General features: G+C 57.5%; 2 protein-coding genes across 5 annotated transcripts in view; both read left to right on the top strand.

Annotated features, from left to right (window-relative positions):
• CRHR1 (corticotropin releasing hormone receptor 1) overlaps positions 1 to 21908 on the top strand; it is a 55046-nt gene extending 33138 nt beyond the window's left edge. For all 4 annotated transcript variants that reach the window (XM_070560282.1, XM_070560284.1, XM_070560285.1 and 1 more), the window contains 10 exons: positions 2225 to 2310; positions 9241 to 9347; positions 10115 to 10235; positions 10437 to 10590; positions 10895 to 10955; positions 12828 to 12900; positions 13152 to 13237; positions 13478 to 13613; positions 13791 to 13832; positions 14473 to 21908. In XM_070560282.1, coding sequence (XP_070416383.1) covers positions 2225 to 2310; positions 9241 to 9347; positions 10115 to 10235; positions 10437 to 10590; positions 10895 to 10955; positions 12828 to 12900; positions 13152 to 13237; positions 13478 to 13613; positions 13791 to 13832; positions 14473 to 14613 — 1007 coding nt within the window. In that variant the 3' untranslated portion in view covers positions 14614 to 21908. The remainder of the gene's footprint in view (positions 1 to 2224; positions 2311 to 9240; positions 9348 to 10114; positions 10236 to 10436; positions 10591 to 10894; positions 10956 to 12827; positions 12901 to 13151; positions 13238 to 13477; positions 13614 to 13790; positions 13833 to 14472) is intronic.
• Positions 21909 to 23310: 1402 nt separating this feature from the next.
• On the top strand, positions 23311 to 25657 carry SPPL2C (signal peptide peptidase like 2C). The gene has a single exon (XM_008523212.2). The coding sequence runs from the start codon at positions 23505 to 23507 to the stop codon at positions 25551 to 25553; it is 2049 nt and encodes a 682-aa protein (XP_008521434.2). The 5' UTR covers positions 23311 to 23504; the 3' UTR covers positions 25554 to 25657.
• Positions 25658 to 26277: the final 620 nt, after the last annotated feature.

Here is a 26277-nt window from a genome sequence, read left to right as displayed (position 1 = left end):
TACAGCTTCAAGACAACAATAATCAATATCACAGCCCCCACCACACGCCAGGTAGAGCTCCAGCACTCCGCTCGGGTTAACTGAAAATGTTGAACGAGGAGCCATTGTTAAGATCGTTTCCATCCTGCAGATAAGGAAGCTGAGAGGTTGAGTGACTCGCCCAAGGTCACACGGCTAGCAAAAGGTGGTGCCAGGATTTGAACCCAGGCTGTCTGGGTCGAAAGCCATTCTCTTAACACTACTTTGTCCCGCCTCTCCTAAGGCAAGAGACCCCCCTTCGCCCCCGACCCACGTGCCCCTTCCAACCAGCTCTCTGCCCCCAAGCCCCTTTCTTTGCAGACATTCCGGAGCAGCTTCTGGCCCATGGCAGACACACTGGATTCCCCTGGTTCCTTGCCTCCCCCACATGTCCCTGAAAACCCAGTCCTGAGCTCTTAGCCCCCTGGTAGCTTATCCCTCATTTAGCAATTAGGAGGGAATCAGCCGCATCTTCGTGAATGCTGCCCAAGGGCTCAACTCTGCCGAGACTCAGGCCTTCTGGCAGGGAAGCTGCACGGAGCTTTAAAAATCCATTTAGCCTCATTTCCCCACTGGCGTGCTGCGGCGTGAGTAGAGGGCCCGGGAAGCGGGATTAGAGAGGAGGCCTCCGCATGGGAGCCCTGGAGGCCAGGCCGTGGCTCCCACTGCGGGGAGGCAGCAGCTCCCCTCCACTGCCCCCCGTCGTCTCCCTCTAGGCCTGATGCTGCCAGCAGAGAAGAGCGCTGAGGCTGGACAGTGCCTTGGGGATCAGCTGGTCCAGCCCTTCCTCTTACGAATGAGGAGAGGGGCCCGAGAGGCCGCTGGCTGAGGTCGCTGCCATAGTGCAGTGGCACTGAGCTGGGCCTAGGGCCCCGCCTGTCTCCCACGCAGTGCCCTGTCCCTGCCCTGGGACTCAAGCAGCTTCCCCAGCCCTCCTCCTGCCCTGCTGGGGTGGGGCTGTGATGTGAGGGTCACCGGGAGCCATGGAGCCTGCAGTAGGGCAGGGGGTTCAGTGGAAATAGCTAAGGACTCAAATTCTCTTCTAGCTAGAACTGCCTGAAGTCAGGGCCAGAATTAACTCAAGGAAACACATCTAGAGTCACTGATGTCAGAGAGGGGCTTGGGGTAGGGCAGGGCGACCGCTGCCAGCAAAGGAGAAAAGACTCAAGATTCGGAACCCCCTTGGTCTTTCCCCTCTGGGTTTCAGGGCCCTGGTGCCCCAGGGGCAGGCAAGACGCAGGGGCGCTCTGTGCAGCTCCAGCCATCCCAGAGCCCTGAAGCCAGGCCTCAGTTCAGACCACAGGGCACCTCCCCACCTCCTTAGAAGGTGACAGGTTCTGGGCTGCAATCCAGGCTGGTGACTGCATGGCCCCCCGCCCCTCCCCAGGCCACTCTGCTGTCTTGTCTCCCAAGTGCCATGTGCCAGGCTGGGAGCCAGTTGCAGCAGACCCTAATAATAAGGTCCCTGCTACATGTGCTACATGAAAGCCACCCCCTGTGGCATCCCCCAGCACACTCCTACCACCTGTCATTTTCCATCCCAAGAAACCTCCACCATGGATGTCCCTACAACATGACCCTCTGGCATAAGGCCTGCTGTAGGGAAATGCCACCATGGGGACCTTCCCCAACACCTGCCCTGGGAGCCCCACCCCATGCGAAACCTGCCATGTAAGGAACCCCCACGGGACACCTCACCACAGAGAGTCCACCATACGAAGCCCTGCCATTTCAGTGTGCCACGTGAGCTGTCACCACACATCCTTCCGCCACGTCATGCCCAGCCACGTGAATGAGAACTGACTCATGAGATCTCACCATTCTTTTTGCTGCCACGTGAGACCCCAGAATGGGAGATTTCTCAGAAGGGCACCCACCACATAATCTGCCACGACATACGGGCTTGCGTGGTGAACTGGTCAAGCCTGCCCTGGGCCAGTCCCACGGGCATGACCGTGCCAGCTTGGGTGGGCAGAGCCGTGGCCCTATGGGCAGGTGTTAGGGTCACCACTGTACCCCTGTTGGGGGCCAGTGGGCAGGAGGGTGGGGGTGGCAGGGAAGCCCCTCTCCCCACTTCACCCCACAGCTGCCCAGCCAGCAGGCCCTTGTGCTGGCCCAGATGGATGGATAGATGGACAGACAGATGCCCAGGCTGCTCTTCGGGAGAGGAGTCCAGGGTCACTCTGACTCTCTCTTCTTTCTCCAGACAATGGCTACCGGGAGTGCCTGGCCAATGGCAGCTGGGCTGCCCGCGTGAACTACTCCGAGTGCCAGGAGATCCTCACCGAGGAGGTGAGGCAGGGCCCAGCGAGGCTGCCCATGTTGAGGGGTCTGTGCCTGCTGCGAGGCCAGGGGTGGGGGTGGGCAGAGGCTGACACCGAGGCCTGGCCCAAGGGAAGCCGACTGGGGAGCCAGAGCTCACGCCCGGAGCAGGCATCCCCCAGGGGAGGGTGAGCCAGACGCGCAGTGGGCAGGCTCTGGCAGGCATGAGTTGGGCCTTTGTCCCTTCCTCCCCTCCTCCTTCACTCATTGGGTCGGGTTCTCATCCGTTTTCCACCACATCCACCTGTGTACCACATCCAGGTCCAATGGGGGCCTGTAACGGAGTGAGGGATGGGGTGAGGGGAGCAGTGCCGTCAAAAAAGCCCTTAGAGAGCTTTTTAAATCTTCAAATGTTTCTGAGAAGATATTGCTTTTGCATAATACAAAATTCAAAGATACAAATGGAAATACAGAGAAGAGTCTCCCCCCCTGCCCCTCCCGCCCCCCTTCCCAGCCACGGGTTCCCTCCCCAGAGGCAACCATTTTGCAGCTCCTTAAGTGCTCTCCCAGAGACATTCTCTGCGCATGTGTGTGATCGTGTATATATATTCTTTTTTGTTTTTGCTCAAATGCTGCATATTACACACACTCTTTGGCACCTTGCTTTTTTGGTGTAATCATCCATCTTGGAGATTGTTCTGTATCAGTCCATAAAGAGCCTCTTCATTCTTTTCTACATTTGCATAACATCACGTTGTGCAGATGTACTGTAATTTATTTAACCATCTTTATTCTCAGTCTTTGGTTATTACAGACAGTGCCGCAATGAATAATCTTTTAAGGGTGACATTTAGCAGATGCACGGGTGTATCTATCCTCCTGGTGTTGCTGCCGCCTCTGGGCCCCTTGCCCCCTCCCCGGCATCTCCACCCACCCCTCAGTGAGTGCTGAGGAAGGTGGGGGTCATGTAGCTGGAAGAACCAGTGAGAAGAAAATGAAGGGCAGAAGGGAAGATGCCCCAAGCCGTCCGAGGGCCCCAGGTTTCCAGGGTGTGGAAGAGAGGGGCTGGTCCAGGCAGTCCTGAGAATTCCAGCACCTAAAAGATATGAATCGGGAGGGAGGTTGCAGACGCTCCATCCCATCTTGTGGTCCCTAGACCTGCATGGTTATAAGAATCACCCGGAGCCCTTGTTCAAACATAGGTCCCAGGGCTACACCCAACACCCAATACATCAAACTCTCCAAGGATGAGTTCGGGATCTGTATTTTTAACAAGTGCTCCGGGGGAGCCTTCTGATGGGGAAAAAGTGAGAAGCTCTGATGTAGTGCAACCCATTCACCTCACAGACGGGGAGACTAAGGCCCAGGAAGGGGGAGTGACTCACGCAAGGTCACATGGCCAGAGTGAGTCAGAGCCTGGAACCGGGGGCCTTGGGGTCCAGCTGTCCTTTGCCCACCGCCAGGTACTGGGTGTGAAGCGAGGTGGGTTGTGAGAGGACAGCTTTCTACCCCTAGCACCCTACCCCGTCCTGAGCGCTTTGTTAGCCCCTCCCCCAGGCTGCCTGACCTCACGTCCCTGAGATCTTGGGGCTCTGCTGTCTCCTTCCAGAAGCTGCAAAGAGAGGGTGAAGCTTAGTCTGAAAAAATAGTGCTGCTTTGGCAGGATGAAAAGGTTCCCTGGGATGCAGGGGGAGAGGCTCCCTGGCATTTCAGATCACACAGGCCAGAACATGTGGCCCACCCAGGCTGGGGTAGCCTGGCTGGCTCCCTGACCACCTGACCTCAGCAAAGAGAGCCCCCAGGTTGCTAAGCATGCACACAGTGAGCCCACTGGGAAGTCCTGGGGTGGGGGATGAGGGCACTCCCTAGATGGGGGAGGGAAGTGGGGTTCCAAGTCAGGAAACAGTTAATCCAGAAGAGCTGGGCTTGGATGGGGTGGGGTACTGGCAAGAAGACCACTCAGCAGGGTGGAGAACTCCTTACCTGGCACACAGTGGGGCGTGGGGAGGGCGTGGCACGGGAAACGGGGCTCATGCTTAGAAAGGCAGATCAGTGCAGTCGGTGACTCTTAGGACCACAGCTGATGCCCAGAGAGGATGGTAGGAGGGAGGGATGGCGAAGGCAAGGAGTCTTCAGCCCCACCACTGCACCCCACCTGGTGTTCTGAGCGTCCTGCTGGGTCTGCATGAGCCTGAGGCAGACAATGTATCTCCAACTGGATGTATCTCCAGTTGAGGGTCTGGTCTCCAGCCTCCTGCCTTAGGACAGACACCCCTGCCCCCACCCCAGCAGAGCAGGTGTCTGTCCCCTTCCTGGACAGTGGCAAAGCTGGAGATGTCGCAGCTGCTCCCAGCCTCGCTCCCTGCACTGGAGCCTCCTGAATGTCAGGGGAAGTTCATGGTTCACCCAAAGCTCTCCTGCTCTAATTTAAGCCCTTTTCTTGTAGTTGGCTGACTGGCGGCTCTCAACAACCTGCCTTTCCCCCAACACCCTTCAAACTCAAGGTCTTTGACAGCTGCCCTCAGCCTTCCTTTCTCCTCGTCCTGCAGCTCCCATCCCTTCCACCGGGACAGGGGTCTCTCCCTCTCTCCACCAGCAGGGTAAGGGCCAGAAGGATGGGGGAGCACCAGCTTCTCATCAGTCCCCTCTTGGGCAGTATCACAGAACAGCGTGAGCTTTGGAGGGGGACGGTTTGGGGTTTGGATTCTGGTTCCAACACTTGTGCTGTGCGACCCTGGGCAGGTAATTCAGCCTCACTAAGTCCCAGCTTCCTTGTCTGTAAAAGAGCCGAGAGTAACACAATCTCTGCCTCCTGGTAGAGGGAGGGTGGGGTCCGCCTGTGTCTTGGCCTGTGGAGTGCACTCCATCCATCTGCCACTCCTCTGCCTCTCACCTCACCTGGGGTCAGGGGAAGTGGCAGTGTACACCTGGGGTGGGGGTGGGGGTCATCCATGAGGAGACCACAGGTAACATGGGCACCCCCTTCTTCTGGTTACCGACAGGATAGGGGCTGCCACCCCCATCCCAGCCTGCCCTGCCTGGTTTTGCCACCCACCCCCTTCCCCCGCAGTCCCTGCCACCTGGTCGCCTAGCACTCTGGATAATCAATTAATTTAATTAGTTAAAATGCCATCCCCTTCTGCCAGCTGCAGCCTGGCCAGACCCCTCCCCACTCCCAACACTCTCTGTCCTCTCCCGGAGTCACTGCGAAGAGGAAAGTCTCCAATTAATGGAGCAGCCCCGTTTCTCAGCTCTGGGCCCAGGCTAAGCCCTAATTAAGCACCAGCACCCCAAGGGGATTGCAGATAATGGATTCGCAGGACGGCTGCCTGTGAAATGGGACTTGTGAGGGCGCCCAGAGGCCAGGCGGGGAGATCTGCTGACAGCCATCACCACCAGGGATGAGCCCCCAGAGAGGGAGCTTGGCTTGTGCATGGCCCAGCCCCTAGGGATGGCACTGACCCCCCAGCACCACCATACATGGGCCCCTGCTCCCCGTATCAGCACCCCCGCGCGCGCACACACACATACACACACACACACACACAGACACACACTGTCTTTTCCACTGCAGGGACCTCCCGACTGCCCCAGACTCTCCCCTCCCCCGTCTCAAGAACCTTGCACGCTCTGCTCCCCTCCCCCACACTCTGCTGAGCACAGGGAGCCTGGGTCTTAGGCACATCCTGGGAGGGCACACCGTGATGGGACATGAAAGGGACTCAGGGGCATAGGCTTGTGGGCCAGGGTTCCCTGCTTACAGCGGGGGGTTGTTGGACCAGGGCTTCTGAAATGCTTTGGAATCATCTGGGCTTCTTGCTAAAATGAAGATTTTGACTCAGTGGGTCTTGGGTGGGGCTTAAGAGTCTGCCGTTCTTAAGATTTCTGCAAGCTCCCAGGTGATGCTGATGTTGCTGGAGTGCCCACTGGTGGGGTGAGGGAGTAGCTCAGGAAACCCAGGTGGAAAGGAAGAGCCACAAAGTGGGGCCAGCTGGGGATGGGAGAGAGCCCAGGCAGCGGGGACTCTGCCCCATCCCGAAAAGGCTTCTAGACAGGTCTGACACTGCTGCCGTTTGGGACAAGATGTGTCTTGCAGAGAGTCTGGTCAGAATTGACCCAGCACTAATTACTTATTGGATTCTGGTCACTGGGGGTGCAGCAGAGTGGCCTCTGCCCAGTGCCACACTGTGCCACCTTCCTCAGGGTAACTGCCAGTCTTAGGTCTCCAAATTGGACAGGGACAGAGTACTGATCAGGTCCCCAGAGATTGGCTGTGTCCGTTTGTCCTTCAAACACCTAGCTGCGTCTGCAGTGAATGGTGGCTTTCTCTCAGGAGGTCACTGATGTCTCTTAGGGTGTCATTAGGGTCTCTTGGAGTGTCACTGGGTATCTCTTACGATGTAGCTGGCTGTTCTTTCTGGTGTCACTGACCGCCTCTCAGGATATTGCTGGCCATCTCAAAGGGTGTCTCTGGCTATCTGTCCTGGTGACTCTGGTCGTCTCTTGGGGTGACACTGCTGTCTCTCCAGCAGTCTTCTCGGCCTCTCTCTGCACTGTAACTCCCAGCTGACTCGCTGTTTCTCAGCTTGCATCACACAGCTTGAGTCACGCAGACACGGCACCCCGAATGGTTTGGCCGAATTCTCCCCTTTGAGCCTCGGTGGAGAAAATCCCTGTGGAGCCCCATCCTCCTGCAGAAGCTCTCCGAGGATCCTGGGCCAGGATGGACAGAATGCCTCTGTCTTCAGCCCCTCCTTTTCCCCCAAGAAGTGCACTGTGGGGACAGGGCACGAGAGTCTTTAAGGTCAAGCAGACCTGAATTCCAGTTGCTGGCTGGGTGGCTTGGGCCAGTTATGCAGCCTCTTCAGCTGGAAAAAAGGACAGATGGATAGTCTCTGAGGGCAGCAGCGACAAGGAAAAGCAATGACGTCTGTAAAGTGCCTGATGCAGTGCCCAGTATACAGGAGGTGCTTAATAAATGACCCATCCCACCCTAAAGCAAATGACCCAGGCATGGCCTGCTGCAGTGGCCGGGGCGGGGGGCAGCTGATGGCAGGTGGTGGCAAAGGGCCTCCCTACACACTCTGCTGTCTCGTCCACCTGAGCCTGTGAACAGAGCGGGGACACCACGCGGGTCTGGGCTCCCACAGACGTTGTTACTACCCGGGGGCTTCACAGGGTAGATTATGGAAAATTTAATAAAAGGAAATGAGGCACCAGCTGCAGACAGGCTGGATGTGTGCACGTCTTCTGGAGTCTCTGGATTTGGCATCTATGACAGCCAGGCACTCAAGGACGCTCCCCATTTGCGTGGCTGTGATGACTACCCTCTGCCCTCTGCCCTCTCTCGCCTGCCTCCATTTACAGCCCCCTGGGTCTCGCCCCTTCTGAGACCTGAGTTGCTAATGTGATTTCCTGCTATGCTCCTGACAGCCTCTGCCAGGAAAACCAGGCCCTAGCACAGAGCTCCCTGGGCCTCCTGGACCCCAGAGCTTCTTCAGTGAGGACGCCCCTTCAGAAGGGATGCGGCGGGGGCCAGGGAGAGCAAGGAGGGAGGGCTTGGCCCCTTCTCAGATGCCTGCTGGGGTCCTGCCGCAGAGGCGCATCCCTTGTCCCTGGGTGGGTGAGTTTGGGCCTCAGTTTCCTCACCTGGAAGATGGGTGGGGCTGGATTTGATCCCTTAGGACTAGCTATGACATCCGTGGGCTCTCTAATTCTGACAGGAAGGTCCACGGAGAGCCAGGAGCTCTTTGGTGGCTCAAAAAACACATAAGTCCTCTGTGAGCTCACCTTTTTGTCAATACTGGCCAGTTTCTGTGCATCATCATTCCCTAGCCCCACCCCAGAGCTTGGAAAGGGTAAGGGAGGGGGTGCTAACAGGGACTTCTCTTTGAAAAGCCGGTTGTTTTCCAACATCCACACTCTGGTTCTCTAGCCCTGCCCTCACAGGACCTAGAAAAGGGTGAATGGGGGTTTTGCTCTTGGGGAGCAGGAGTCTGCATAGAGCCGGGCACTGGGGACCACCAGCCCCCCATTATTGGGTGGGGACCATTTGCAGCCTGAATACCTTGTGCAGGTAAGAAGCGGTTTGAAGTTGAGTGGCCTTGAATGAGTCAGCATACTTCTGGGCCTGGTTTTCTGCAAAGTAAAGTCCACACCCCTTTCAGCTGTTCCCACGGGGTTCCTTGAGGGGTTGAGAAGATAACAGATATGAAATACTCTGTAAATAGGAAGGCTTTGTCACTCATGGAGCTTACATTGCTTGGAGACGGGACCACGATGTTTCCAGCTTCCTTCAGTGTATGAAATGAACTAATAACACTGGAGACTCTGTTAGAGTCCCGGGTCAGGACCCTGTTCACTTCGAGCAGACCTCCTGGGCCAGGGGTGGGACCGAGGAAGCGAGTTATGGCCCCTAAGAGATTTTCTCTGGTTTTTAATGATTCTCTGGATGCTGCTCCACAGCGACCACCCTTCCTCTCCTTACCTATAGGAGCGGCCTCAACTGCGACAGGAGGGAGTTAGGGCTGATGGAGGAGATGGTGGGTCAACTCAGAAATGGGTGCAGGAAGGAAGTCCTAGAGGTCTGCACCCCGAGGGCCCCCCGGTGCTAGGACTAAGTGGGAATGTGAGCGTGAGAGCACAGCTGTGAGCTGTGCACACGCGTTTGTGCACGCAGAGTGGGGAACCCTGCGTGATGTGGAGACTCAAGGTCACGGATACTTGTCTGACAGCACAGAGCAGTGGACAGAGCGTGGGATTCCAGGGCAGAGAGATACCCTCAAATTGGACGCCGCTGCCCTCGGCAATGCTTGACACGGGTCGGGGCGCAGGAAGAGGGATAGCTTTGTTACCATGATCACTCTGTCCCGGCCGCCCATGGGGCCGTCCTCACACGTCCGTGAGCGCAGGGGTGCGGCTGTGTGGGAGCCTCACTACTGCCCCTCTCTCCCACCTCAGAAGAAGAGCAAGGTACACTACCATGTCGCTGTCATCATCAACTACCTGGGCCACTGCATCTCCCTGGTGGCCCTCCTGGTGGCCTTTGTCCTCTTTCTGCGGCTCAGGTGAGAAGGTCCCAGCACTGTCCCTGGGCCTTAAGCAGGGTGGAGAAGTAAGAGGCAGGGCAGCTCTGGGCTGCGGCTGCTGGGAAGGGGGATCCTGACCCCTCACCTCAGTGGGAGGGGTGACAGATGTAGGAGTCCCAAGTGTCTTGGAACTCCTGGGAGGGGCGCTTCTGCCCCTGACCAGTAACTGCTGGCGGGAAGATGGGATGGCCAAAGCCCAGGCTCACCTGTATCACCCACTCCCAGACCAGTTGCACCCATTTAAGAGACCAGGATGCTGGAGCCCCTTTGGGTTTACACCTGCCTTGGTCCAGCACTACTGCCAAGCATGCCAGTGGCAGTGCCAGGCAGGTCAGTGCCAGGAATGGGGGGGAGGGAGCAGAGCTGAGCATGAGGCTGAAAGCTGGGAGTGAGGCATCTGCTGGAAGCCTTTGATGTTTTCTGGCCCTCAAACCTGGAACTATAGGGAGCAGAGGGGCCCCCGGGAGAAGGGGCATCTCCAACAAGTAAGCAGCCCCTGGTCCCTGGAGCACCACCTAGGTGCCAGGCTCTGCCCCAGAGCTGGGCAGGCCACAAGTAGGAAGGGCCCCATGGAGCATCAGGAGAGCCTCTGCTACCACCTCCCAGTGTGACCTAGCCAGTCAGCTCCTTGCTGAGCCTCAGTTTCCTCAACCATACACCTGGGCTGGGGTGATGCTGGCAACTTGTCCCTCATCCTCTCTCTCCTCCCCTTGCTTCTATCACCCACCCTCCCTTGCTGCTCCTAGGAGCATCCGATGCCTGAGAAACATCATCCACTGGAACCTCATCTCGGCCTTCATCCTGCGCAATGCCACATGGTTCGTGGTCCAGCTCACCATGAGCCCTGAAGTCCACCAGAGCAACGTGGTGCGTCCTGAAGGGGCAGGCCCAGGGTCAGAGGAAGGGAGAAGGAGGGCCAGGGGCCAGGCCTTATGGTCCATAGAACAGGAGTGGAGCCTGGGGGGTGCCCCATCCTGCCGAGAGGAGGCCCAGGCAGAGGGTCGGTGCTGCTGCTGCCCCCACCCGTGCCCTGGCTCATCGTCATCTCTGATGGGGGTGGGGCTGCAGGGCTGGTGCCGGTTGGTGACAGCCGCCTACAACTACTTCCACGTGACCAACTTCTTCTGGATGTTTGGAGAGGGCTGCTACCTGCACACGGCCATCGTGCTCACCTACTCCACTGACCGGCTGCGCAAGTGGATGTTCATCTGCATCGGCTGGGGTGAGCGGGCCAGCCCCCTGCCCTGGCGGGGCTGCCCTCTCCTCCCCCACACTCAGCCCAGCTGGCTGGGCGCCTGAGAAGTTGAGGCCAGCTTGGGGTGGGGGTATGCGCCACAGCCCTCTGCCCCTACTTGGGGGTTGGGGGTGGCGGGGACATCTTGAAGGGGGCATGTGGGCGTAGAGTACAGACTCTACCCCAGGGAACCACTGCCCGCCTCTAGGCCCTGGGCTGCACGGGGGGCCTCCAGGCCCTGCATTCCCCAGACCCCACCGTCAGGCTCTGGGACAGCCGGTCTCTCCCCCAGGTGTGCCTTTCCCCATCATCGTGGCCTGGGCCATTGGGAAACTCTACTACGACAACGAGAAGTAAGTCACCTCCTTCCCGTCACCGCCCTCAGGGCCCCTGAGCCCCGAGGTCCAGGCTCCCAGCCCAGCTCTGCCCGACACTCCCCAGGGGCCTGCAGCCACATCACCTGCCCTGTCAGGGCCACAGTTTCTCCATCTATAAATGGAGGATGCTGGGGCTGGTCAGTCCGGGCTCCCGACTAGTGCTCTGCCTGAGCTGGGCTAAGCATTTGGAATAGTATCTGGCACATAGTAAACGTCATATAAATGTTTTCTATTAATATTAAGATTGACTTAACAAAAGATTCCATGGATTTAATAGAAATTGATCCAGACCATCTCAGAGGCTCCTTCCAGCTCTGCAGTCCTGAGGTGCCTGGATAAATGGAGGAAGGTGTTCCCAATCACCCCCAAAAACTAAGTTTCCGCTGCGGTGGGTCTCGGCCTCAGCTCACGTCAGAATCACCCAGGAAGCTTACAAAGTACTGGCGCCCGGGCTTGACCTCTGGGTAGTTGAATGTAATTGGTCTGGAGTGTGGCCTGAGCACTGGGGTGTCTTTTAACTGCCCAGGTGACTCTGATGTGCAGCTAAGATCGAGAACCACTGAGAGAGACAGAAAAAGGGCACATGGACAGCTGAGGGAGGGGCCAGGATCTTCTCTGCCCAAGTGTTCTCAGGAACCCACCATCCGACTGAGGTGCCAGGCACCTCCGTCACAGTGACAATTCTTCCCCCCACATAGAGGGGAGCGGGGGCCGCCGCAACCTCACTGGGCTCGACAAGGAGCCTGGAAAATGATATTCATGTTTATCAGGGTGACTCTTTCCTGCCTTGGGCCCAGCTGGCGCTCACGCCTCTGTACAGCTGTTGGAGCTGGGAGGGTGGCCAGCTGACAGACAGAACTGGGGGCCTGGCAGTGATGCCCAGAGTGGTGGCCTGCACGGTGGCGCCTATGCCTGGAGGTGTGCAGGTGTGAGTACAAGGGAGGAGAGGAAGAACTGCCCGGTGTGGGTGTCTGTGTGTGTCTTGGACGGAAAAGGTTGCCTAAGCTGAAGTTCCTCCGAGCGGCTCTGGAGCCCCACCTACTGGTAAGATGCTGACACTGCAGCGAAGGGATCCAGGGCTGAGACATCAGAAACAATCTTGACAACCAGAGGCCAAGGCCTGGACCTGGCCCTAGACAGCTTGCGTTTGGTCTGCACAGTGTTTTTTGAAAACTTGAATTTGTTGCCAACCTTTAAAGAGTCAAGAGGTTTCACATAAAAATCTCAGTTCTGGTTTATGGAAGCATCATGAGATCTAGGCACATGCACGAGTCTGCATATCCCCGGGGCCATGGTCTCTGGACAAGGACATGGGACCTCCCTGTCCCTGACCACCCCCCAGACCTCCCCAGAGCTTGCTGGAGGGAAATGCAGGAAAATGCAAAGCGATTCTGCCTCTCCCAACAGGTGGGACCTGTGGAATCTGCCTCAAGGTGGTTCAAGCCGCAGTTAAACGGCTTTAGGGATTGCTAGCTGTTGGGTGCCCACTGTGTGACAAGCTGCAGTGCAAGGCACCACATGGGCATGTGCCAGAGCCACAGTGGGGACCGAGGGGAGCAGTGGTGTGTTGGGCCCCTGCCTGTTCTGCTCAGTGGTCTTTCCCACAATCCCCTCCTGCCACAATTCCGTGCCTTCAGGTTTACACCTCCTAATAGAGGATGCTATCCATTCTGCAGGTGGGATAGCTGAGGCACTGTGGTGGGGTCAAATGGCTTGACCTTCTGCCAAGGTTGGAATTGGGGCCCCCAGAGCCTGGCTTTCAGCCCCAGTCCTACCCACTACCCCTCCCTGTGCCACTGAACTGGACCCACATGACCCTCCTCTCGCCTCCCCTCTGTGGCCTTCTAGGTGCTGGTTTGGCAAAAGGCCTGGCGTGTACACCGACTACATCTACCAGGGCCCCATGATCTTGGTCCTGCTGGTAAGAACCTGGGCAGGTGGGCAGGAGAGAAGGGCACAGGCCGGAGGGGCCATCAGCGCCTCCCTAGCCAAAGGATCCCTTTGCCTAGAGGTGGGACATGCAGGGCCAGGATGTGCCAATGTGAATGACGACAAGGGAACCAAGACCAGACCTGAGATGGCTGAGTCCCTGACCTGTCGGCCCAACCTCCTGCCCCTAACATTTTGCACTCATACATGCCCACACCATCACACCGTGTGCTCAAATTGCAGATCAATTTTATCTTCCTTTTCAACATCGTCCGCATCCTCATGACCAAACTTCGGGCATCCACCACGTCTGAGACCATTCAGTACAGGTAATTGGTCCTGCTTCCCCCACCCATGGGGGCTTCGGAGAGCCTAGCTTCTGAGCCAGGGTCACCCCCCAGGCCCTGCAGTCCCTCCTGAAACCCCAGCTCCCCTGTCTCAGGCCTTCCTGGGACCTGCCACCCACCTCCCCCAGACCCGGTCCTGTTCACCAAGCCAGAGGCCCCAGCCCCATCCTGGGGTGGCCTGTGACCCTGGGCCTCCCCACCCCTGGCACCCTCCTCCTCCAGGAAGGCTGTGAAGGCCACTCTGGTGCTGCTTCCCCTGCTGGGCATCACGTACATGCTGTTCTTCGTGAACCCTGGGGAGGACGAGGTCTCCCGGGTCGTCTTCATCTACTTCAACTCCTTCCTGGAATCCTTCCAGGTACAGCTGCCCCGCCCTCACTCCCCCCCCCACCCCCACCCCCGCGTCCCCTGCCCCTCCTTGGGTGGGGATTCTCCTAGGCAGAGGCACAAAGCTGGGGAGAGGAGGGGGGCAGCCAGAGGCTGGGGGCGCCACACCCACCCCAGGCCCTTGACCCGCCTTCTCCCTCCACCCCAGGGTTTCTTCGTGTCTGTGTTCTACTGTTTCCTCAACAGCGAGGTAAGGACCCCGGGCTGGGCCCAGGAGGGCAGGAGGCCTGTCAGACCAGAGCTTGTCTGTAGCCACCTCCTGCCCTCCACATGCAGGCTCTCTCCTCCCTGCTCCCAGGTCCCTGTCGGGATGCTGCTAGGAGCCGAGGAGGGCCCCTGGCCCCCTTTCCACACTGCTCCTGCAATAGCAAGCCCACCCTCTTTGTTCTCATAGGCAGCTGACATGGGGGGCGGCACAGAAGCTGGGGCTTCAGTCTCATCAATGAGTCTATGAAATGGCTTATTTAAACTCAGGAAGCTGAGCTCTCCAGCAGGGGATTCTTGTGGGCTGAGGGTAGGGGTTCTTCACGGCAAAGGCCCTGTGGCACTTTTGTGTGAATTTAAAAAAAGCACCCCTACCTCAGAACACTTGAGAAAATTGTCCCAACAGATATGCAAATCAATAATGTTGATGATGTGAATGTCGCCGCCTCCTATGTGGCCCCCTATGCACCTCACACCTGTATACTGCTCACCTGTCCCGCTGCTCACCTGTGCAGCTGCTCTCCTGTGCAGCTGCTTACCTGTATAGCTGCTTGCGGCAGCCCTAGGGGAGGGAGGAGGGTCCTGAGACCCAGGCTCAGACCTTATGCTCTGCTCTGCGCCCACAGGTCCGCTCTGCCATCCGGAAGAGGTGGCACCGATGGCAGGACAAGCACTCCATCCGTGCCCGGGTGGCCCGCGCCATGTCCATCCCCACCTCCCCCACCCGTGTCAGCTTTCACAGCATCAAGCAGTCCACGGCAGTCTGAGCTGGAGGGCCAGGGAGCAGCCCCCGAGATCTATGGTTGGGAAGATGATTACCAGGCTCAGCCGGCCGCCCCGTCTGCAGAGGGACCAGCTCCTTCCCACACGTTGTACCCCCAGGAGCAGCTGGTACTGAGAACCTGGGAGGCCCCCCCAACCCCAGGCTGGGCAGCAGTTCTAGACCTGAGAGCAGTCTGGGCCACGGGACGACGGACAATAACTGATAGTACCAGGCTGGGCCACAGGGCCCCTGGAGAATAGGCTGAGCATGGCGTGGAAATGGGGAGACGGGAAATTTAAAGCAGCACATGGGTCCCTCTGAGAGGAGTCTGCTCCCAGAGCACAGAAAGGTCAACCCACCAGAGCCCTGGGGCCATCCTCAGCAAACGTCGGGCCGCTTGCTGCCCCAGGGGCATCACAGGAAACTCCTGCGACAGCATTCAACATGAGATGATGCCCCTGGGCCTTAGCAATGCCTTCCAGCACCACTGGGAACCAAGGCCACGTTGTCAGAAGCCCTGGTGACATCGTTAGAAATCGGGTGACATCATCAGACATCAGGCCACATCACTAGAAACCCTCCCAAGCCACCAGAACTTCATCCAGCACTGTGGCACTGCCCCCAGAAATGCCCTGTCTTGCTGCCTTGCATCTGTGGACCTTTGCTACCCTGCTGGCCACAGGGCCCCCCCCCCCACCCAACCACCAACAATAATCTCACCCTGATTGCTGTCACTGCCCGCCCCAGGGGCATCCCTTTGTGAGAAGATGGGGGTGGGGGAGTGACGGAATGGCCTGTGAGCAAGAGCCAAGGGGTGTCTCAGCCAAAGCCAGCCTCTCTTTGAGGGGCAGAGAGTATTTGGGGCCATCATCCTGCTGGCTTCAGGGGCCCAGCCTCTGGGGCAACCCCTCTGCTGGTCAGGGAGCTCATGCCCCTGGATGGCTTCTGGGACAGCATCATTAGCTAAGCAAAGAAAGGAGAAGGGATGGGTGCTCAGCACCTCTCTGCCCCCAGTGCCCCAGAGCTGGACAAGTGGCTCTTGGGGCAACCAGTCAGTGGACCGCTTACACCCTGGGGTGGACTGGCCCAGCACCCCCTGGACCTACCCATGTCCAGAGGTACTGGACAGCCAGAGCAGAGCCTTGGGGGTACAGGGCTGGGAGATGAGGGTGTTGGCTGTGAGGTGGGTGGTGATGTAAATAATAGTATTTATCTTTTCAACCAGCATTTGTGAAGGTCTGGACTGTGCTGGGGCTGGGTGGAGAGGGCCCCCAAGAGAAATGGAGGCCATCTCAGTCTTCAGGGATGCTGTTGGCTGGGAAACCTGGTAGCACTCACACACTGTCAAGGATGGGGTGCTAGGCGAGTCCCAGAAGGCTAGTAGAGGACTTAGGAGAAGGGCAAGGGTCTGGCCAGGCCCAGTTAACAAGGTCAGCTCTGTAAGCGGGCGACCTATAGGGAGAGAAGGGCCAAGGCCATGGGTGAAGGGTGCAGGTGAAGGACACCATGGGCGGGGCACAGCTTGAGCAAAGGGTGTGGCCATGGGGCCTGGGGAGGAGCTGAGCTGGAAACAGGAAGCAGAGTTAGGAAGCTGGGGTGGGGGGCTGAACAGGCTTGAATGCTGTCTTAGCTTGGGCTCCCCAGAAGCAGACTGGAGCACAGGGATCTGGTGAGAACGTGAGGCCAGGAAAGGAAGGTGGCGAGGAAGGGTGGGTGTGGCCATAGGGCCACCGCTGTGGGCAGCTGGAGCTTAATCTTGCTGGAAGCTTGGGGACCCAAAGTGGGACAGACACTTCCATCATCCCACCCAAAGGGTGAGGGCTATTTATCCACCAACTCCATCAGTCACGGGTGAAGGCTGCACCCAAGGGGCATTAATCCCTCTGCACTTCCAGTGGCCACATGGGCCACAAGGAGGCCAAGAGAGCGCGCTCAGACACAGCAGTATGCGGTGGAAGCCAGCGTGTCCTGTGACCTAAGGGGTGGGGGGACACCAAAACTCCACCTCTGGCACATACCAGGACTGGGGCATCCCTGTCTTGCCTCTGGGTCTCCGACCAAGGAGGAGAGCCGTGCAGGTGTAAGTGTGTGCCCAGGACACACAGACCGAGACGACTCGTGCTGAGAGCTCTGAAGCTCCTACTGAGGGAGGGACATCTGATGGGGGAGGGTCTGGCCCCAGGGAGGGGCTGGGGGTGTCCCTGAAGGCTGTGTTGGGTACCCTGCTCTGCCAACTCCCCTAGCTCTGTCCCTTAAGTAGAGAGATGGGGGGACCAGCTGAGCAGAGGTAGACGTGAGGAGGGGACTAGGGGACACCGGGATGGAGATAGGCTGACAGCTTCCAGAGCAACTTGGGGGTGGGGGAGGAGCCCCATAAAGGGTCCTGACTGACAGGAGGGACCAGAAGTGACCAATGAGTCTCAAACGGCCACAAATTGAAGTATCTTTCTCAACTCACCTTTCACCCAAGGAAGGAAGAGAAGTGAGACAGCGAGGCTGTTTCTGGACAATGACACAAAGAGGGGGCAGGGGCATCCCAAGGAGGGAGGAGCGGGGGCACTCTGTGAGGGGTTCGCGTAGACAAGGGGTCTTGAGGGGGCCAAGCCGGGGCAGTGCCCCACTTTCCTTCTTGTGCCTCTTCGTGGCTTTAGCTGATGGGCTCCCTCCAAGCGCCTACTGTGCGCTCAGCACCCCTGGCCCCTGAGACGGGGACAGAGATGAGCAGCTCCCCGGGACCCACACCAGCAACCGACTGTAAAGCTCAGAGCTGCTGGCTCTGGAAGGTCATCAGAGGACACCCCCAAGACCAGGCTGGTGGTCATCAGAGAAGCTGTAGGGGATCCCTGGGCAGGCAGGGGCTGGTCCAGATGAGCCTTGGGACCCCTTCCATCCAGGGATTGTGAGGGTGGAGGGGCTGCTTCAGGGCCAGCTGGGAACATCTGGACCCCAAAGAACTTCAGCCCCTCCTGCCTGAGGCAGGTGTCCAAGGGTTAACCCTTCCACGGCTGGTGTGTGTTCTGGGCTCTGGTGGTGGGGTCAAGGCACACCCCACCTCTGCCCTGAGGTTTGACTTGTGGGTGGGTGGGAAGAGGACCCTCGGGGGTGAGTCTGGTGTGATGGGCCCACAGACACACGTCACTACTCTGCGGGGAGGGGCTGGACAGCTGCAGGGTGGGGGTCACTGTGGGACAGGCTGCTCTCTCCAGCCTGGAGGACTTCTTCTCCACGCCACACCCAGAGGCTGCAGTCCCCTAAAACGCCCCCCGCCTGAGCCCATTCCTCCTTGAGACCCTCCCTCATGGGTACAGATCAGCAGTGGAGGAAAAGCCACACTGTGGAGCATTGTTTTCCAGTTCAGGCTCCTCCTGCCTGCCTGAGTAGGACAGCAGAGCCCATGCCCTGGGGTCCTGAGCTTCCCCTCCAGGCCTCCTCAGGCCCCCTGCTGCTGATAGGCAGACCAGGACTGGGGACGGAGTCAGATCTGGGAGCGAGGGAGGTCTTGGAATCTGGATAATAATACCTTAATTGTGGGCATTTGTAGATTGCTTTGCAATCCACAAAACCCATTATAACATTTATCATCTAATCCTCAACTAGCCCACGGAGGGAGGAACCAGGCCATTTTACAGCCGAGGAAACAGGTGTAGGAACTCCCCTGAGATCACAGGTTTTCTGGCTCCAAGTCCAGGGCTCTTTCCAAGCGCTCGGTTGACTGAAGTTATTGAGCTTGGGTTTTGGGAGGCTGCGACTAATAAAGTAGCTCCAAGGGGAGGCAGCAGGGAGGAGGCCTCAGGGTTTCAGGTTGTCTGTTTGGGGACATGTCCCAGGGGAAGATGGGACCACCCAAAAATGGCCCAGCTGGGGTCCAGCTGCTGAGCCTGGCTAGGTGGGAGCAATGAGGGTTGGGTACATCCATCCTGGCACCCAGCAGCCTCTTCCACTCCTTCCCAACATCCTCCACCCTCTACTCCTTAAAATGATGCTTAACTGTAAACAGTGCAGCCCAGGCCACCAGAAGCCTCTGTGGGTCTCTCTGCACCCTGCCCAGACCATGCGAGGGTGTCCCTGGCCTCCAGCTCAGGGGTCTCTCAGGCTTGTCTCACCTAGCCCCCTGACTTCAAACTCAGCTGCTCATCCCTGGTCAAAACAGAGGGGGTGCTTCCAGCATTTCACCAACAGCTCTCCTAACTGTCATTGACTGAGTGCTTCCTGGGCTCCAGGCGCCGGAGCCCCTCATGTGTGGATCTCACCTACTCTTCGTATCGCCTTATGAGGCCGGTGAAGCTATCCCCACTTAACAGATGGGGAAAGTGAGGCCCAGGGATGTGCACCCAGGCTGGCCGCACTCAGCCTCCAGTGTTTAACCCTTCTGCAGCAGGAGTCCTTTGTAGGGTGCCCCTCCCTGCCCCACTGCCCCCCTAATACCCTCCCTAAGGAAATTCTTCACTTTCTCCAGTTTGTGAACAAACAGCATTCAGAGATGAAGCTGGATTTAGGAGTCTGCAAAGCATGGGGCTCAGAGGCCCACTCCCTGAACCCAGCTCAGCCTCCAGGCCAGCCACCAGCTACCAGCTCCCCAGCATCCTCAGCCCTGTCCCTGCTCCATCTCAGAGCATCGCCTCCTGGTCCCTACCCTCTACAACCCGCCAACCCCTGCAGATCCCGCTGGGCAGGCTCGGGGTCAAGAGAGGCCTGGACCATGTGTATTTTTCAAAGCTCTCAGTGTGTTGGAAACACCAGTGGGATCATCATTTGGGGATAACTCCAGAGACCACCTTTGGTCACCAGAATGTCACCCACTCCCTCTGCCCCTCCAAGGAGTCATGGACAGATGCCTGCTGCCCAGCCTCATTGCCCATTGGGCCAAGGCAGGGGAGAGCAGGAGCAGGAGCAGGGTCCGGGCACTCAGTGCACCTAATAGGAGACTGGGAGAGCACAGCGGGCACCTGACTAGGGTGGGAGGGCATGGGACCCGCCAGTGCGCTCCTGCCTCTCTCGCCTCCTTTACTAGGGTAGTGGGCGAGAAAGCAGATGGCAATCCAGTCCCTTCTCAGCATCTGCACCATCTCTAGAGCATGCAGCTAGGAAGACACTGGGCCAGGAAGTGGGGTCAGTGACTGGGCCAGGTGAGATAGGCACCCTCCCCATCCTTCCTGAGCAGCCACCCTGGGCTGAGACCCACTGCCTGGGGTCTGCTGCCCTCACTGCCCCGAGTGGATGAAGAGAAATGCTCCAGGTGCCACCTGCATCCCAAAAGGAAGGCAGAGACATTCCCCTTGGCCTGCCCTGGGTAGCAATCCTGAGAGCCCAAGCCATAGCTAAGGGGGGCGGCAGGAGGGAGCAAAAGCTGCAGATTCAGGGGACGCCCTCGAGGAAAGGGATGGAATCTGGGGGATGTACAGGTGGGTGCTGCAGAGTCTTGGAATAGCAACAGACTTGGGGAGTGGGCCAGAGCCCCAAAGGGCATCGCCCACTTGTGTGACCACACCTGCCAGGGCAGCACACACCAAGCGGCCCTGGAGAAGAGCAAGTCCAGGGCTGCTGGGTCGGGGGCTTGGGGCTGGTGGCAGGATGGGGAGATCTGAGGAAGCAGCCATTGCACAGACACCCAAAAGCCTTCAGTGAGCTGGGTCCCAGCAAGAGCCTTGGAGGAATGAGGCTACAGAGAATCTGAATTCAGGCCACTAAGAGCCCAAGGGTAGATGTTGGAGGAAGGGCAGGAGCAGGCTCTGTTTGGGGTGCTCGTGTTTTCTGAGCCCCAAATCAGGTGACGTGCTCATCTGACAGTTCCAGAGGAGCTAAAATGAGGCCTCTCCTGTGCACAGTGCCCCTGGAGGGGACTGGAGTTGGTCCTTGTTTTGTTCTTTTTAAAATGTGGTAAAATACACATAACTTAGAACTTACCTTTCCAACCATGTTAAAGTGTACAATTCCGTGTCATTAAATACACTTGTGCAACCATCACTACCACCCAGTTAGAGAGCTTCTTCATCAGCCTAATGGAAACCCCACACCCATTAAGCGGTCGCTCCCCACGCCTCCTTCCCCAGCCTCTGGCCACCACGAACCTGCTTTCTGTCTCGATAGATTTGCCTATTCTAGGGATTTCACAAGAGTAGAATCATACCATATTCGTCCTTTTGTGTCTGGCTTCCTTCACTTAGCATAAAGTTTTCAAGCTTCAGCCACATGGTAGCCAGCATCAGAACTTCTTTCCTTTTTATGGCTGAATGATGTCCCATTGTATGGGTCCACTACACTTTATTTATCCGTTCATTGATTGAAGGACATTGGGTTCTCTCCACCTGTTCCGAGTTATTGTGAATGGTGCTGCTATGAACATTGGTGTACGAGTTTTCATTGGAACACTCCTTTCCAGTTCTTTGGGTTACGTGCCCAAGTGTGCAATGGCTGGGTCACACGTTATCTCTGTGTTTATCTTGTTGAGAAGCCGCTAAACCGTTTTCCACCGTGGCTGCGCCATTTTACATCCCCACCAGCAACATGTGAGCGTTCCACTTTCTCCACATTTTTGCCAAAACTTGTTATGATCTCTGTTTTCAGTAATAGCCACCCCAGTGGGTGTGTTTGTCCTTGATTTTTAAAAGACCTGAGACTCCCTATGTGGAGAGCAGAGCCCTGAGTGATGATAAAGGCTGAACATAAGCAGTTGGGGGGGCCAGAAAGAGTTTTATTATCACAGCGCAGAGTAAAGGGCTGGCGTGCCCTGCTGTGCCTAGCACCTAGGTGCTCGGACACAGAGAGGTGCACCCACTCTAGACGCTGCTATGATCTGATAAGAACTGCAGGGGCCGGCCCCGTGGCCAAGTGGTTAAGTTAGTGCGCTCCGCTTCGGCGGCCCAGAGTTTCGCCAGTTCAGATCCTGGGCAGGGACATGACACTGCTCATCAGTCATGCTGAGGTGGCGTCCCACATAGCACAACCAGAGACACTCACAACTAGAATATACAACTATGTACTGGGGGCTGTAGAGAGAAGAAGAAGGGAAAAAAAAAAGATAGGCAAGCGATGTTAGCGCAGGTGCCAATCTTTACTAAAAACAAAAACAAGAACTACATAAGCTGCCCCCTTCCCTAACCAGCCCTGACCAATGCCATACTGAAGGGGCAGCTGGGAGGCTCCTCCCCGGGCCTGCCAGCTCTCTCCACATCAGCTGGGGGTGCGCCCCCCAGTCACTTGACTTTGTTTCCTAACACATTTCTGACTGTTACTTGTACTTACTGTTTGTAACCTAATTAAATGTTACAGTAATGGATGAAACAGAAGGACACAAGGAGAGATGCTGTTTCTTATGAAAACGCAGTCAGATGCTTTGAAAGACATAATCTGTGTCATGTAAAAAATTAGCTGTCAAATTAGGTGCGGGTGAGACTAACGTAAATAATTGGGTGGGAGGAGATTGTCAAAGTCTACACGGCTCCACTTGCCAACCCCTTGTAAGGTCCTTCCCAGCTCTCCCTCTTCTTCAAAGAATCCAAAGCTGGACATTGGAGATGGCTCATGGGTGTGGATTTCACAAGGAAGGCAACTGCTCCTTAAGGAGGGGCCTTAAGAAAGATCAGTGACCGGATGCTTACTCCTTGGAAGTTAAAATAAAATGTGTTTTATGGGTTGCATTGTGTTTTCAAAAATGATATGTTGGAGTCTTAACCCCCAGTACCTGTAAATGTGACCTTATTTGGAAATAGGGTCTTTGCAGATGAAATCAAGATAAGGTCATTGGATGGGCTCTAATCCAATAAGACTGGTACCTTATAAGAGGACCAGAGACACAGAGACACAGGGAGAACACCATGTGACAAGAGGGGCAGAGATTGGAGCGAGGCAGCTCCCAGCCAAGGAGAGCGAGATCTAGGGACTGGGGCTGGGCCCACTGGGTGGGCCTCTCTGAGCCTCAGTTTCTCTCACCCATGAAGTCGGGGTATGGGGGGACGGTTAATTGCTGGAACAGAGGCCCACAGTAAGCCAGTGGCTTAAGGAAGTCCGCAGTGAGCATCCCACACCACTGCTCCGTGCAGACACCCGGGGACCTGGTTCCTTTCACATCCTTTCTCCTCGCCCCTTGGGACAACGTCTTCCTCTCCACAGTCAAAGGCCTGCCCATGGCTGACTTGTGAGAAAAGGAAAGAGATGAACAAGGAGCCCCACAGTCTCTGTCCAGGCCCCTGACGGGCTCACATCATTTCTGCTCAATTCCATGGACAAGAAATGGCCACGTGGCCGTTCCTAACTCCGAGAGAGGCCAGGAATGAAATTCTGCTCATGCGCCCATAGAAAAGGGCATGGATTTTGAAGGACTGCTTGCAGCCCCAGGCTGGGTGGATATAGTAACATCTCCTTGCAGGGGTGCAATGAGTATAAATAAAGTATCTGGCACTTAGTAAGTGCTCAATAAAAGTGTGCAATGTCATTGAGGTCAGGGCTCCCAGAGGTCTTAGAAACTCTCTGCTCTTACGTCCTCATTTCTTTGCAGCTAAAGAAACAGGCACAGAGAGGAGAGGCACCCGCCCACGTCACCCCATGGGCAACTTTGGTCCAGAATCCTGTCTGGGATCCTCAACCCCTCACCCTCCCAGCGCTTATTTCAAATTACCTGGTCCCGCCCCACTGGGGGCTGGGCAGAGAGCAGGGACCCAGAGGGCCTCTCTACCTGGAGTCAGGACTGGGGGACAGGATTCTGAGAGTGACCCTGTGCTCCACGACAGTGCCCCGGGCCCAGGCTGCACAGCTTTATGACTAGATAGGTGTGGCTCTGGTTTCCTGGAAGGGAGGCCAAGCTGCTCTGTGACAGAGGGCCACACCCACTCCCTGGGAGGGGGAACTGGGCTGTGAGCAGCTGCGACATTGGGATGCAGCAATAGGTGCCTGAGGAGGATGGCGTGCCTGGGTTTCCTCCTCCTCCTCGCCAGCACTGTGGCCCAGGGGGAGTACGGTGTGGTCCACGTGGTGTCGGAGAACTGGAGCAAGGACTACTGCATCCTCTTCAGCTCCGACTACATCACCCTACCCCGAGACCTGAGCCACGCCCCACTGCTGCCCCTGTATGATGGCACCATGGCACCCTGGTGCCCAGGCGAGGACTCCTTCCACCAGGCCCAGCCCAGCTCCCCCAGCCAGCGGCCCCTCCGCCACACCACTGCCATGGTCATGAGGGGCAACTGCAGCTTCCACGCTAAGGGCTGGCTGGCTCAGGGCCAAGGTGCCCACGGGCTGCTCATCGTGAGCCAGGTCAGCAGCCACCAGTGCTCAGACACCACCCCGGCGTCCCAGGACTCCCACCAGCCCCTGCCAGACCTCACCATCCCAGTGGCCGTGCTCCGCTACACTGACATGCTTGACATCTTCAGCCACATCCGTGATGGCGCCGTCGTCCGCGTGGCCTTATATGCGCCCCCAGAGCCCATCCTTGACTACAACATGGTGGTCATCTTCGTCCTGGCAGTAGGCACTGTGGCCATGGGCGGCTACTGGGCCGGCATGACTGAGGCTGACCGGCAGCAGCGGCACCGGGCCCGAGGAGGAGGGGGGCCTGGCGGTCACCATCAGCAGCAAGCAGTTGCAGCCCAGGGAGGGCAGGAGGAAGAAGAGGACACCCCAGTGGACTTCACGCCGGCCATGACGGGCACAGTGGTCACCATGTCCTGCTCCATCATGCTGCTACTCTACTTCTTCTACGACTGCTTTGTCTACGTCATGATCGCCATCTTCGGCCTGGGCGCAGGCACCGGCCTCTACAGCTGCTTGGCACCCCTGGTGTGCCAGCTGCCCCTGCAGCAACACCAGTGGCTCCTGCCTGGCCGCCAGGCCCGTCTGCAGCTGTCCCTGCTGCTGCTGGCCAGCCTGTGCACAGTGGTGACCATCCTCTGGGTGGCCTACCGCAACAAGGACCGCTGGGCATGGCTCCTGCAGGACACGCTGGGCGTGGCCTACTGCCTTTTCATCCTGCAGCGCGTGCGGCTGCCCACACTCAAGAACTGCACCTCCTTCCTGCTGGGCCTGCTGGCCTTTGACGTCTTCTTTGTCTTCGTCACGCCCCTCCTCACCAGGACTGGCGAGAGTGTCATGGTGGAGGTGGCCTCGGGCCCGGCAGATTCCTTGAGCCATGAGAGGCTGCCCATGGTGCTCAAAGTGCCACGGCTGAGCTTCTCAGCCTTGACCCTGTGTGACCAGCCCTTCTCCATCCTTGGCTTCGGTGACATCGTGGTCCCAGGCTTTCTGGTGGCCTACTGTCACCGCTTCGATATGCAGATCAGCTCACGCCAGGTCTACTTCATGGCCTGCACAGTGGCCTACGCCGTGGGCCTGCTGGTCACTTTTGTTGCCATGGTCTTCATGCAGATGGGCCAGCCTGCCTTGCTCTATCTGGTGTCCAGCACGCTGCTCACCAGCCTGGCCGTGGCTGCCTGCCGCCGGGAGCTCACCCTCTTCTGGACTGGCCAGGGCAGAGCCAAGATGCCTGCCCGGCCTGTGGCAGGGCTCTGTGGTGCCCCCTCTGTTGGCTCTGAGCAGAAGCAGGGGGATGCAGCAGATGTCCACACAGTCAGCAAGTTTGAGGGGGCCACCAGCCACCTGTCAGGGGATTTAGACAGCAACCTTGAGGAGGACACAGCTGAGATTGTCACCATATCTGAGGATGAAGCCACCAGCCCAGAGAGCCACAGTGATAGCTCTGAGGGCTGGAGTGACGCCAATCTGGATCCTGATGAGCTGCCTTGTGCCTCCCCTGGGGCCTCGGAGGAGCTGATACCAGTAATGCCGATGGCCATGCTGATACCACTGATACCACTAATGCCCCCGCCCTCGGAGCTGGGCCATGCCCATGCCCAGGCCCAGGCCCATGATGCCGGCCTGCCCTGGATGGGGTTCCACAAGAGGAAAGGCTTGAAGATAAAGAAAAGTATGTCGACTCAGGCCCCCTTGTGAACCGGGGTCCCGGGACGTGTGCCTCTGCAAGGGCACAGAATATCAGAGCAAAGTCATGCGTGGCAAAAAGTAATCAGGGCATTAAAGATATTGCATATCTACCCAAAGGAGCCTCTGTGTTTGTTAGGACTGTAAGAAAGCAGCGACCACGGAATAAGTCCATGCGAGGCCCAGAGGGCCCTTAGGATAGGCACCATCACCAAATTGTGCAGAGCAGGAAACAGGCTCAGAGAGGGCACGTGACTTGCACAGAGCTATTCAGCAAGGTCAGGATTTGCCCCCAGGGCTTACTTGGCAGTGACTCCCCTCTCCCTGCCTGCACAATGCCCCCCACAAGCCAGAGTGCCAGCCCCTTAGCCTGGTGGACAGGTCCCATCCCGTCCCTGCAGCCCCACCTCAGCCTCATTGCCCATCTTTTCCTCGTGCTCAGGTCCAACTGAACCATTACTGCTCCTTGATCATGCCACATCCTCTCCCTCTTTCTTTGCACATGCTGTTCCCTCTGGCTTGGATGCCCTTCCCATCCCAGACAGAAACTCCCCAACCCAGCTCCCTGACTCACTATAAAGCATTTCTAAGCATCCTTCAAGCATCAGCTGACATCCATCCTTCCCTGCTCAAGACGTCCTGGACAGCAGCACCCAGCCCAGCACGTTCCTGCACTCATCCACCTGTCCATCCACAGACACCGAGTGTGCACCTGCTGTGTGCACTGCCCTGTGCT

This window comes from Equus przewalskii, chromosome 10, assembly GCF_037783145.1.
Source record: "Equus przewalskii isolate Varuska chromosome 10, EquPr2, whole genome shotgun sequence".
Classification (NCBI taxonomy): Eukaryota; Metazoa; Chordata; class Mammalia; order Perissodactyla; family Equidae; genus Equus; species Equus przewalskii.
This window is presented reverse-complemented; position numbering and strand designations above follow the sequence as displayed.

What these genes read in the sequence shown, in the direction of transcription:
- SPPL2C (XM_008523212.2), top strand. Translation starts at nt 23,505, where the DNA reads ATGGCGTGCCTGGGTTTCCTCCTCCTCCTCGCCAGCACTGTGGCCCAG.